Raw genomic sequence first — 13,444 nt, forward strand, 5'->3', positions numbered from 1 at the left:
GCTCTCACTCCTCGCCTGGGCGAGGCATGACGGGATTGTCGGCGCTAGAGGTACACTGTACTAGAGGGCTCAAAGACAACGTACAGCGAGTGGCGTGAACGCTCGCCTCCCCGCGCTGTCTCGTGCTCTCGTGCACCGCCTAGGGATCGCGGGGGATTTTTCGTCAAAAGTTGCGAAGTTGAGCGCGCGCAGGGAGGAGGTAACTTTGCGGCGTTCTTTTGGTCACTCCCCCCGCTACATCAAAAAGCGAAGAATGTTTTGCTCCACGAGTTTAGCTACCCTGCTCTGCTCAGCGACAATACACCCTTTCCGAAAGACAGTCTAACCGCCCTATGCAGGACCCAGCCCGACGCTCTAATGGCGGCACTACACAGTTTCTCCACACCAGAAAAATCGAACGTCTTCGAAACCATGAAGCCTAAAGGGGAAAAAATGTGGGTCCTTTTACGTCACCTTTGATTCACGAAATCGAGCGGCCTTGATTTAACCGAGTATGATCTCTTATCCCCGCCATTGGAGCGCAGATATTGGAGCTTTTGGGACTGCACAAGGTTACTAAGACTTCTGAAAAGGGTCCATTGCGTTCTCTTCTACTTTTCGCCAGACCTAATACGACAAACAGTGAACGAAACGTCCAACGGCGTGACACGGCGTCTCCTGTATCGCAATTTGCTGTCCCTTCCGGACCATTTGCGATGCATGGGCGGAACAGGGTGCTATACACACCGGTCGAAGACACGTTCGAGGCACCGTAAGATTATTCTCCAACAGGCGAATAACGGGGGATGTCGTCATAAGAAAAACTAAGAGCTTGTTCTTACCAATGACGCTCAAACAGATTAGAGGTCCGGTACATATTTACTTTATTTTTTTATTTCTGGTCACAAACTTTCGGGCAACCAAGGCACCGGATAGTCTCACTTAGAAGAACCGTGCGGAGCTTATTTTTTAGGTTTCACCATCTCTTCCAAATCCAACTTCCATTTCACCAGTACTTCAAGGACTTCCGGCTTGCATGACTGTGTGGAAAAGGAAGTTAGTCGCAACGTTGTTTGAAAATATTAGAAACAACTAAACGAATGTCTTCATTTATTTTTTTTCACAATCTACCTCGGCTTTATCGGCGCTTTATTTTTTTTTTTTTAATGTATTCGTGCACGACAGAAACTCAAACATATAGTCTGCCAATAAGAGCGTTTTTTAACGAGACATAGGTTCTTCATTCAGATAAAATTTTGAATCATCGATCAAGATTGAAGCATATAGATTCAAATTTTCTCTCGAAACACTTCCTAAATGATAATAGTTTGACTTATGTAATGTTATATTATCATCAGTATTGAAAAAAAATATTATTATTACTATATGACGCTATAGTTACTAAAGTTACACTACTACTACTTATAGGACTAATGTGTAACAGGTTTTGTTATAATGATAATGCTTGAAAAAACAAACCCTGCGGAACACTTATCGACTCGTTATTGGAAATTTGTACGACGCGTGGAGCGAAAGCTCGCGCTGCAGAAACCAGGGATCCTGGGCTCGAGCCCCACCCCTGCCCGTTTCGATCTGGATGAGCATCGTACCGGCGTGCGGTCGTGTATCACTACTGCGTGGTGCACGTTAAAGACCCCAGGCTAGCGGTTGTACTGCAGTGACTAAATTGCTCATCTACAGCGTGTGATTCGTCCCAACTTTGATGGCTGACCAACTAAACGCTGTATAAATATCCCCACAACCCAAAAATCGTGTTATGAAAGTAAAACAAAGGAAAGACAACACGAAGACAACTCGACTGCTTTACAGTTTTGTGTGAACAAAGTATACAAGTCCACTTTCGTCTTTTTTATGTGGTCACTGGCGAGATCACGAGAGGAAAAATCGATCGTTGTTAACCTCGAGATTTAAAGAAAAAACAATGGAGCATTTACGTATAGAGTTTGCCTTACACGTACGCGCGTCACCGAGAGAAACCAAGGTTCATTGACTGCGCCTTCGTTTGTACTGGGCTTACAAAGCACTCTGAAGCGAAAAAGAACCATTTCTAAACGCAGTAAAATAACGCGTCACTAGAAGTACTTGGTGTATTCCTGAACATCCCAGTATAGTTTGCGGTGGCTCGTGCCATCCAGCGACATTAAACCCACCTCCTTCTTCGTGCCACAGTGGATTTAATAATTTATTTAGCGTATAAATTTTTCTCGTCCTCCTTACAAATTTGAGCATGTATTGAACATATCTGGTAAACGCCGAGACGAACGCAATGTGTTGTGGATGCGTTGGCACATGCTGTGCCAACACATGAAGCTGTGACGTCACATGCATGCAGCACTAAAAAAAATATTGAACATACAATACAGTTTATTGCATTAATAGAAAAAAAAATAAAGACAATAAAGAGAAGCAGCAATGGACAAAATCAAATCACGTCACAACCACGCAATCGAAGGATGTCTAGAGAGGCATTAAAAGAAAAGACATTAAAGAAATAAATTAGCAAAAAACAACATACAATATTTCAAAAATGAAAGCCGTCTACAATTCCCTGTAACGCCGGTTAGAGCGCAGCTCTTGAGGAGGAGGATGGAAGCGCACTGAGGGATAGGTGACTCCTTGAGGTCACGTCAGGGGAGTCACGTGATTTAAGGGGGTCACGTTACCTCAGGGGGGTCACGTGACCTCAAGGGATCACGTGACCTCAGGCGCTCACGTGACCTTAGGGTGGTCACGTTACCTTAGGGGGTCACGTGACCTCAGGGGGTCCCGTGACCCCTCTGAGCGCCAGGAATTCCTGTCTGATGTGGATTGTGACCAGCACTGAAAGAAGAGGACCTGGGAAATCCGTAAACATTGTGTAATCAATTTAGTAGACCATTTGACTTAGAAACATGGGAATTTATGTATGCACAGAAGGTCAACACGATAAGCAACATAAGCTGAACACACACTGTTCCAAAATATCCTGTCGTTATTTTTTCAGAGTGGTTTTGCATTTTCTATGAACTCACACAGTGCAGCATGCTTTTTTGTACCTGGCAAGATTCAGAAGGCCTCAGTCCACAATGGTCTTTCAGTGCTAGTGCAAAAATAGGGCAATAATCGGGTAAATATACACGTTTCTAAGGGCCAACAATAGTGTTGGACAAAACAAAATAAAGCTATTTGAACGTAATCTGTTGGCACCTTGCCCTTGCATTGCACAGTTATCATAGTTGCAGCATGGCTTTACATGGTAGTGATGTGTTAATGACGAGTAGTTTTCAAATAAGCCCAGTCTACCTAAATGGAAACTCAGATAAAGGCGATTGTTTCTTCATTAAATTAGCTTTGAATGCTATAAGGTGACCATTTTCACAGTAATTTATCTCGCATAAAAGGAATATTTTTAGTTTGATAGATTTTGGAAACAACTCATGCCCACCTACGCTAGCAAGTTTTAGCAAAACTTGGTTCAGCGTTAGTATCGGCATTTGGGTCATTAAAAAAATTTTCTTTCTTGATTCGTCTGAAGTTCAATACACTACGAAATAGCCCCCGTTACAGTGGCCAACACCGCAGGACACTGTCGGAGATATCAGTGCTCCATTCCGTGGAAGATACATCCCGGGCGATCACAATACGCTCCTGTCTATCGAAAACGTCGTCCAGGATGTGGTCAACCTCCCTCAGTGCCGCGTCTTCATCAACCCCGTGCCGCACAAAATAAGCCCATTCCTCTGCAGTAACTTGATTAATAGCTTCATCCACGAAAAGTCCCAGTTGGGACATCTTGAATTCCTTTGCTAAGGGACCCAATATAACCCTTCAGGTCGCCCTATGCCAACTTGATCGGTTCAACTGACAAGGTGGAAGCCTTAAGACAGTGTGGCGGGCTGCAGCAGCAATCGTGTCAATGCGGTACTTTTCTCCGTCGTGCTTTCGCTTGGTCATGACCACAATCTTCAACAGCTCTGCCTTGATCATGTCCGGGCTCCAGGCCTCTCCTTTTGCTGACAGCCATGCCTGAATGTCATTCTTGAGAGTTGATATCTTCGGCACTTTCTCCAGTTTCACCAAATAGTAGAGAGCATTATCCATCACTACCACACTCGATGGAAGCAGAAGAGGGAACAGTGTGTCGACGAACCACTTTTTGTACTGCTTCCTGTCCACCTCTTCATGGAAGACGCCGCTTGCCTCTTTTGCGCGTAACACTTCCCCCCCCACCGTTAAGAAGCCCATTCTCGTTGGCAACGTGGGTGACGTTCAACTTCCCACCTCTGCCGCTGGGGTTTTTCAACCCGGGGGAAAATCCGGAGTGCTTGGCCTCACGCGCACCTATCACGGTCACGCCGGCCCAGACTCTCGAGTGGGTGTGCCCGGCGTTCACCCACGTCTCGTCAGTGTAGAAAATGGGCCGTCCCTGTTTTTTAAACGCCTGTATCTCTCGCAGGTACCGGCACCGCCACGGCACAACGTTCGCTATCTCGATCAGATGGCAATTGCGAAAGCGGCGATTAAATCTAAAGCCCAGCTTCTTGAGCACACGATGGAGGGGTGCTTTAGACACACTGGGTAGGTTGTCGTCGTCGTTGAACCTACGCATAATCTTTGCGACCGCCGGAATTTTATTATCACGGAAAAAAACCGTGAACAATTCTTAAAACTCCCTGGTCAAAATCGTCCAAGTTTGTTTTTACTGCAGCCCTTGGCTTCCCGAGATAAACTTTTTGGTGAGACCACCTAGCCCCTCGCGCTGCACTCACTTGCCCACTTGTATATGGCTCGTTTGCTGACACCGTTCAGCGCTGCCGCCCTTCCGATGATAGAATGGGTGCTAGCACTCTTGACGCTTTCTTACTTTAGCTTGCCGAGCACGTCTAAAGTTATCTGCTTGGCTCGTGTGGTATAAAAATATGCTTTTCCGCTATAGCGATGGATGGCGGACTAGGATGAACGCAGAAATCCATTGGCGTGAAAACTTGCGTAAGGAAGAAGTGAACAGTCAATCACTTAATTTCCGGAGGAAGCCCCGTGCTGATGACAAAACAAAACGAAATTTTAAATTGCAGACGACCACACAAAGCGTTTGGCAATTGATAGGTGCAGCTGTTTTGTTGCCGAACGATGTGCTTTCGAAGATTCTCTTTTAGTCGATGTGCTTTAGGATACTTCCTTTAGGAGCTTTACTTTTAGCAGAATAATTGTAGATATTTCAGGAGACATATCCCTTTGCGCAACGCTTTCACAACATTCGCTTTTGACAAGAAATGGATATTTAGACGCGCTTATCTGTAGAAATGTATTATTATAGAACGTTTTGTAAACGCACCGAAGCTCTTTTCAAACCACCGATGCGACCGCTGCGGCTGCGGTTTCAGAGCTACTGCAGTGTGCACGGTGGCGGGAGTGGGGGCGGGGGGGGGGGGGGGGGGGGTTGATAAAGAAAGAGAGAGAGACAGCGCATCTTGCGACAGATACAGTGGTTGTGAGAAGGGCGACGGCGACGGGGAGAGCGACAGCGCGCCCTAGGATCACGTGTGTTTCTTGCGTGTAGACGCCACCGGCTTTCACCGGAAAGGGGCATTAACCACTTCCGCTCTAGAGAAACCCCCAAGCTCTGAACAAGCTATTATAAGCAGTGGGGAAATTACTTTATTTTTTTAATTTCTTAAATCGGAGAGCTGACCCACCACAGTAGTATGCGGTAGAGAGCAGGTGCACGAAACAAGCTAATTTCGAAGTTACTTACCAATGTTCCTGTCCTGCTGCATGTCCCATTGGGCAGTCTGACATAACGGTTACCCAGCGTGCAATCCAAAGTGCACGAGCCAGCACTGAACCCTTTATAGGTCTGGAAAATCAATAATACGTCCTCAGCTCCTTCGATAACATTAAAACAAAACAATCACTCAACAAGAATAAGTAGAAGGCATTCTATGTTGTCATTTGGCCAACCGGTTCAACAATTTAATATATATTTATATTTCTTCACAATCGAAAATCGCTCAAAGCGGTATTTTACCAATTGGCAGCTCGCCTCAGAGTAAGGAGATACTTGGCGGCTGACAATAAGGAATATATTTAAAAATAATACAGACATCTAATGATGGCGACTCGTGTCGTACCAATCGAAACGAACATGGAACATGTGCCACAGACTCTTCATTTTATTGCGGTTCTCAGCTGCATTTCACCCCGCTACTGCTCAATTTTTGAGCTATTTATGCTTGTTGAAATCATCACGAAAGCGAACAATTGTAAATTGTACGACAAAGCCGTTAATCAAGAATAATAATAACTGCATAGCTTGATTCAAATTCACAACCTCCATCTTTAACATAATTATGGAGTCTTCGGTCTAAAATATAATTGAGCCTAGTCTTTCAGATGCGGAACTTACCAAAGTAATCAAATTTATTATCCCGTCAGTCATTAGCCGAAAAACTTTATTACTTGTTGCTAACATTCTATAGATATAGGTATTGTATGTAATAAAAAATACAGAGTTTAGTTAATTATTCGAAGTGAATGACGCTAATTATTTTGCTTAAATACGCCCAGAGGTGTCGAGTAATCATCCAGAAAAAATATTTTAACATGAAACGAACTTTGGTCAGGCGGTGGGTGTATCTTGAAATCCAGATAAAAGCGAAGCTGTGAGGCTCGGCACTGGTGTGTTCTGAGTGTGTGTGTGCGTGGGGGGGGGGGGGGGGGGGGGGGGGGGGGAGCGGGGGGGGGGGGGGATGGTGAGGTGTTATTGCAGTAGAAAAGAGATTGCGCCAGTCGGGAATAGAACCCAGCTCATTTAGACTATTAAGCGAGTGTTTTCCAGCATGTCACAACACATCTTTTTGAATGTGGAAGCGTTAAATCTCCGATGGAGCGAACCGGCGTTATTAACTTTTGAATCCGGGCCATACGGCACTTGAATTTCCCTGTTCCATGGAGTGAAGCCTGTAGTCTCTAACAGCCACATCATTGGCTGGCGTGCGGCGTAGTTCCAAGGAACGCCACCCCACAGAGGAGCCCTCTCTATGGCACAGCGGCCCGGCAGCCGGTGAGAGGAAACGGCCGGCTGAAGAGCCAGCAGAGCCAGCCCGAGCAGACTTCGGAGAGGCCGCACGGCCGAGCTCAGCGCGGCGCGCAGTTTGTAGGAATATGCTACGTATACGAATGCTTTCGCATTCCGACACGTTAGCAGTCTTATACCCTAGTTACACGGGCGCTTTGAACTGTCGTTGAGTTCAATCACAGTTACCGGCCCCAACTGTGATTGAACTGAACTGAACTGAGATGGTGCTACACGGCTCTCTAGAACCCAGTTGAAGCTAAAACGAAACTAGTTCTTGTGCCACGTGACCAGTCTAATTGTTAAAGTAATCTACTCGGAGAAACATATTTTATTTGCTATAAGTATATCGTACACTATCTTCAATACTTTGTTCCTTTTTAGCGGCGTTTACATCAGTACCAAAGCAGATTCAGGGCTAAGTTGCGCATATTTTAGGCTAGGTGGAGCTAGCTTCTACCCGCTACGATGGGTGCACCCATTACTATCTGTCCATTCACACAGCTGGTCCCGCCGCCATCTTCGCTCGTTTGGTGGCTTGCCGGCTAGCCGGGATCGTTTTAGCGGCAGCTCGGACGCCTAAAGCTATTCCTTCCCGGATATTTTGCTGCTACGATTCTTTTTAGACGCCTCCCCCTGCATTCCGAAACAGTAAGTGCCTCGGAAACGATGGTCGGCGGCAGCGGTTCCGCGGACAGGCGCCATTTTACCTCAGTTGGGGAAGTCCGTTCAGTTGAACTGAGGTAGGGGAGCTCAGTTGAACTCAACTGTCATTAGCGGCTCGATGACAGTTGGCGCCGCCGTGTAACTCCGGCCGATCGCGATTGAGTCAACTGTCGTTGACTCAATGGCAGTTGAAAGCTCCCGTGTAACTAGGGTATTAAAGGGATACTGAACCGAAATTTCGAGCTCAGTTAAAACAAGGCCGGGCGGATAGGCGGGAATCTGCAAAACCAAAAAATATCACTCATACGGTGATATTTCTAACGGATCGCCATATTTTTTGGAAAAGAAGTGCGCGAATGAACTGGCCGACGAGGCCGACGAGACAAGGCACGTCACGATTTCCCATTCTCTCTCCTCCTCGATACGTCCCGTCAAGCTGGTGAACCGAAGCGAGGAAGAGAGAAGCGAGGCCGCTTCTCCTCATTCTCAAATTCTCCCGGAGGACAGTTACGTCAAAGAACTCGCTTGATCGCACCCTTCTTTTCCAAAAGTACGGCCATCCGCTTGAGATATCGATGTACGAGTGATGTTTTGGGGTTCGTAGCGTCCCGCTCAACACTTCTGCAGCCTTACTTTGCGAAATCCAAATTTCAGTTCAGTATCCCTTTAAGTGTCTTCGTAGTTTTTTTTTTTGTTTCTCTTTATTTTGCACAAAACAAGCAATACACACAAAACACGCGCAAGAAGCAGGGGCTCAAATACCCCGTGCCCTCGTTGGAGGCCGCAGCGATCCTTAAGACTCTTTCATGCCTATAAGGTCATCCAACAGGTCAACCCATTCGGAAGGGGTCTCACTCTATCAAAAACAGTGTTGACCTGCAAAACAACTTCAATAAAAAACAAGTGCGCTGACTTTGGGCGGACTTCAGCATTCCGCACCGCCATAGGAGACCTCTACAGACTATACAATCCAAGGGCCATAAACAGATCATGTCGCAACACATTGCCGTGAGTTGAGGTGCTATTTGACGGGAAAGCTTTGCGGGGCATCCGTTCTGCGTCCGGCAGATAGAAACTTGACACCATGTCACTGGCTGTCCAAACAGGACACTTCAAGATCATGAGGCGACAAAATACCGTCCTCTTAGGTGGAAGTTAAGTCCGGCAGTCCGATTTTTGTTTGGACACTACCATGCAAACATTACAGCTCTCCTCTTCGCCTCCTCCGATTTTCTGGAACCTCGGTACTCGTTGGACTTGACGTCATACGCCACCTGCCAATAATGTGCCTGTTCCTTGTTCATCTGTTCTGCCGCGCCCTCGTATACTTCCCTTTCCTGTTTTAGGGACGTGAACAGCGGCGGAGGAGTTGAGCAATTGACCGACACCCAAGAGAGCATGTGCGTGGCCGTATGATCCCACATGATGAGCCTGCTCGGGGCCCACGTAAAGGACACAAGCAAACTTTGACGGAGGGAACCATTACCTTCGCAAAAGAACGGACGGGAGCGAACCGCCGCCCGACATAGGACGAAGTTGTCTTGCCTCACGATTTCTTAAGCATCCTGCTTGCACACTCCTTCACGTTTTAACGTGAAACGTGCTGTAGCATTTTAATCGAAATGCTACAGCTTTTCTGCTGAAAAGCTACAGAAGATTAAAAAGAAAAAAATCTTTATAGCTTAACTATTTATTCAAAAAAGTTTTGGAAGCTTACTATGGCTTTCCAGTCTCCTCTAAATTGGCTGCAGCTAAATAACGTCGATTTTCTTTTTCATTTTGTTAGTGAATGGTGTCTCTGTGGTATCTGAAGGCACAACTACATACATCCCACAACTACACATTAGAAACGAAGACAAACACCATGAAGCACTGAACACCTGAATCACGGTCCCATGGACTGCTGCAGAGCCTTATATGGCCTACATATTGAAGGTAATCATTTGGCCGTTGACCACCTCAGCAGTTATTAAGATTTCAAGTATTCGATCCTCTCAAAAGGAAAACAGTGTTTCGAAGCTCATGGACGATATCTCTTACTAAACAGCATTTGTGCAACTAATAATAACTCGGCGCAGTCACTAAAACAACATCCTCAAAAACGGCTCCTAGAAGAAATTTCATCACTTCTCTGCATAGCATCACTCAGGACGAAGCGAGTCAAGGCAGTTTCTTCACTTTCAAATAGTTACTTTGCTTTTCTTTACTAGTTGACTAATTAATATGGTCATTAAAGTCACTATAGTCACTTACAAAGTCAGAACGACTAGGCATGCCTTTCGAACGGCTGACCTCCAGCACGCGCCCTATGCCTTCCGTCGTGCTTTGACTGCACGCGCACGCTCGAGGTGCACGAACGCCGAAGCGTTGTCAAGGGTAGTAGGCTCGTGCTGGAGGCGGGACAACTGAAACTGCTTCCCGTTCTCACCTTGTCAGACTATTGAGAAACTTAGCGACTTTTGACAGCTAGTCGATCTGTACAATGTTCAATAAAAAGTCAACAGAAAGTCTGTAGCTCTTCCATTGACAGTGGCTACAGAGAGTCAGCTGAACATTTTCAACATGAAGTAAACAAAACGTCTGCAGTCATTCTGATGACACTGTCAACAGAAAGTCAACAAAAATAATCAACATGAATTTAATAGAAAGTCAACCGCTTTTCTTTTGACTCAGGTTGAAGAAAATCATCGGAAAAGTTTCAACACAAAGTCAACAAACTTTCTGTTCACCATGTCAACAGAAAGTCAATGTCAGAAGAAAGTAATCGAAGTCAACAAGAAGTCAACACGTTTTCAATAAAAAGTCAAAAATAATTTTTATAGAGGATATGCGGCATTCGAAAGACGGATGTCCTGCTTGCGTTCGAATCTGCTTGCAGATTTTTTTTTTGTACAATACATAAGCAGTGTGACCCCTGCTTAAGTGGCCAAATTAATGGCGAAGTCAGCCTTCACTTCTTGTTTGGTTTTCATATGAACACTTTGGGCGAACATTTCCAAAGAAGTACCAAAATTCGGTTTTACTGCTGGTTGCTCGGTGGACACATAGTATCTTTGGATGAAGTCTGGCCCTTGAAAATTTTGTTGAGAAATAAAGAAAAGCCACAGAAAATTAAAAAGAAAGTACTTTGGAACGAAATAACGACCGAACCACATAGGGCGTATTTTCCACGTATTTAAAGGAGTTTCGGAGGACGGTCATCCCGAAGTATAGTGGGCGTCGGGACGAGTGCATTCTTGACGCCTGTGTGGACAACAAGGTCGGCGTAAATAGTCTCGTATTCGTCGATCAGACCACGACAAACCTCGGCACATCGGCGTGTTTTGGCGTGGCGTATCCGGAGGCGTACGGCACGGTGCCGGCCAATCAGCTCCCGAGTTGATGGCCGGAAGTTGATCGAGGAATGGCTTGCCTAGCTTTGTGGCCGGCTAGCTGGCTTGGCTCAGGCGCTGAAATGGGCGCTGGGTTGTCGCGTTTGCCGGTTTATCGGCGAACTGTGCAAATATTACTTATTTTCACGAACAGCACCCGCGTGGAACACACTACCTACGCACATTGTTGATGTTAATTTTTTTTTTCATTTCTAGACCAACTCTTATCGTTGGCTATTGGGTCAGATGAACACAAAAAAAAATGAAAGCCGTTTACAACTCCCTGTACTGCCGAATTAGAGGGCAGCTCTTGAGGAGGAGGAGGGAAGGGTACTGAGGGTCACGTGTTCTCGGGGGGAAGGGGTCACGTGACCTCGGGAGGGCGGGCCACGTGACCCTTCGAGGGCCCGTGACCCCTCCCCCCGAGGTCACGTGACCCCCGAGGTCCCGTGCCCCCCCCCCCCCCCCAGGTCACGTGACCCCCTCCCCCAGGTCACCGAGGGTACCCGAGGTCCTCCCGAGGTCCTCCCGAGGTCCTTTCGAAGGAACCCGAGGTTCTCCCGAGGTCCTCCCGAAGAAAGCCGAGGTCCTCCCGAGGTCCTTCCGAAGGAGCCCGAGGTTCTCCCGAGGTCCTCCCGAAGGAACCCGAGGTCCTCCCAAGGTCCTCCAGAGGTCCTCCCGAAGGAACCCGAGGTCCTCCCGAAGGAACCCGAGGTTCTCCCGAGGTCCTCCCGAAGGAACCCGAGGTCCTTCGGGAGGATCTCGGGTTCCTTCGGGAAAGTTACCCATAATGTACCGCGCGGTTACGCCGACGGCGACGGCGACGGCGACGCCGACGCCGACGCCGCTCAAGCCCGAAACGAACGCCTAAGAGCTGCGCCCTAAAAAAAAAACACGAGAACGCTTAGAATAGAACTAAGAAAACACACCGCTGAAAGAGAACACAAAAAAAAACAAAAACCACCGCAGTCTGTTTGTCCAGATATATTCTTTGTGTTCTCGTTTTCTGTGTTCAGATGACACGATTGCCAACAGTATCTACCAACTAGCTCAACTAAAACCCGTAACTGAACTCCGTCATTTCTATAACTTGCTTGTTGTAAATAAAATCTAAATGTTCGCACCATCACTGTTGCTGCTTTGCAGGAACTGATGTTTTGTTTTCTATTTTTACGTATATCATCCCTTTGGAATTTAATATTCGCAATATGCCACTAACAAATATTTGTTTGTTTAGTATTCGTCTTCAAAATCATGCTAAAGGGTGACCACATTCTTACTGAAGTTGCTTTGTTGAAGTGCTTTTGCATGTCACTCTTATTATATTCGTTGTAAGAACTAATAGTAACGTTAAATAAAAAGAAATCGCCATAACTCTTTCGAACAAGAAATAAACTATTTGGACAGAGGAAACAAAACGACCATCTACGCGGCAGGCAATGTGAATAAAAATATGAAAGGAAGTGTTTTACTTTTGAGCAGAAATCGCGGCTGCCTCTAAGGACTTATTGGTAACTTGGCGATTGCTAGGTGCATTTTTGAGACAAGCGATAGCAAATTAGGCTTTCGTTACTGCTTAATATTCAGACATTTTTATCCTCTTGAAAAATGCGATAATATAGCAGCCGATCTGCATTTTGCCTCGTTTCATGAAAAGCGCGAGTCGGGCCACACAGCACCAAACGCCGAGGAAACGCCAACAAAAAGCACCGTGTGTGGCTTGGCGACCTTCCCCTCTTCCCTCCTGGGGTTAAAGCGTCCGCCAAACGCCGTGATTACGCCCGCTGAAAGGCGCGTATATTCCTCGAGATACGTCCTATAGGGGTCGGCTTTAACGCCTTGGAGCAAGAGAGTAGTTAGACCCCTAGGATTGCCAAACTTGTACCAAGTTAAGCGTTTCTCTACCGTACTACCTGGACGTTTACTTTAGTTACCGTCGCTGACGCGATGACGTGGTCCCATGCGGCGCCGCCACGTCAAGTTGCTATGATAACTGTCGCGCGACAACGGTTTTCGTTGCTCATGTATTCGGCGCTTTATCTGCAACGACTGCGTCATCACTGTGAACTTCTGTCGCTCACTACTATATATTAAATAACTATTGATCAATCTGTGTACTAATTTAAGTAATATAAAGCACTCAATGAAAGCGGACGTAATATTAAATCAAGCGCTCCGTTGCCGTACTAGAGTGGCATTTCTATAGTGGTACGGCGTAGTTTGACGTGGTAGTTAGTTCAGATAAACTGGGCACACACGTGAAGGCTGGATGACGCAAGTGGTATCCATGTCAGTTTAGCAGAAACCTTTGCAGAAGGTTTCGCGTCGGTTCGCGATCGGCGTCGTGCCTGCT

At 46.4% G+C, this 13,444-nt stretch overlaps 1 protein-coding gene across 1 annotated transcript in view; it reads right to left on the reverse strand.

Annotated features, from left to right (window-relative positions):
- Positions 1–941: 941 nt before the first annotated feature.
- Positions 942–13,444, reverse strand: part of LOC120843865 — a 72,053-nt gene continuing 59,550 nt past the window's right edge. The window contains exons 3-4 of the mRNA XM_042291887.1: positions 5,735–5,836; positions 942–1,019 (exon numbers count right to left, since the gene is read on the reverse strand). Of these exons, the coding sequence (XP_042147821.1) occupies positions 942–1,019; positions 5,735–5,836 (180 nt within the window). The remainder of the gene's footprint in view (positions 1,020–5,734; positions 5,837–13,444) is intronic.

Source organism: Ixodes scapularis, unplaced genomic scaffold, assembly GCF_016920785.2.
Source record: "Ixodes scapularis isolate PalLabHiFi unplaced genomic scaffold, ASM1692078v2 PGA_scaffold2__306_contigs__length_199485367, whole genome shotgun sequence".
NCBI lineage: Eukaryota > Metazoa > Arthropoda > Arachnida > Ixodida > Ixodidae > Ixodes > Ixodes scapularis.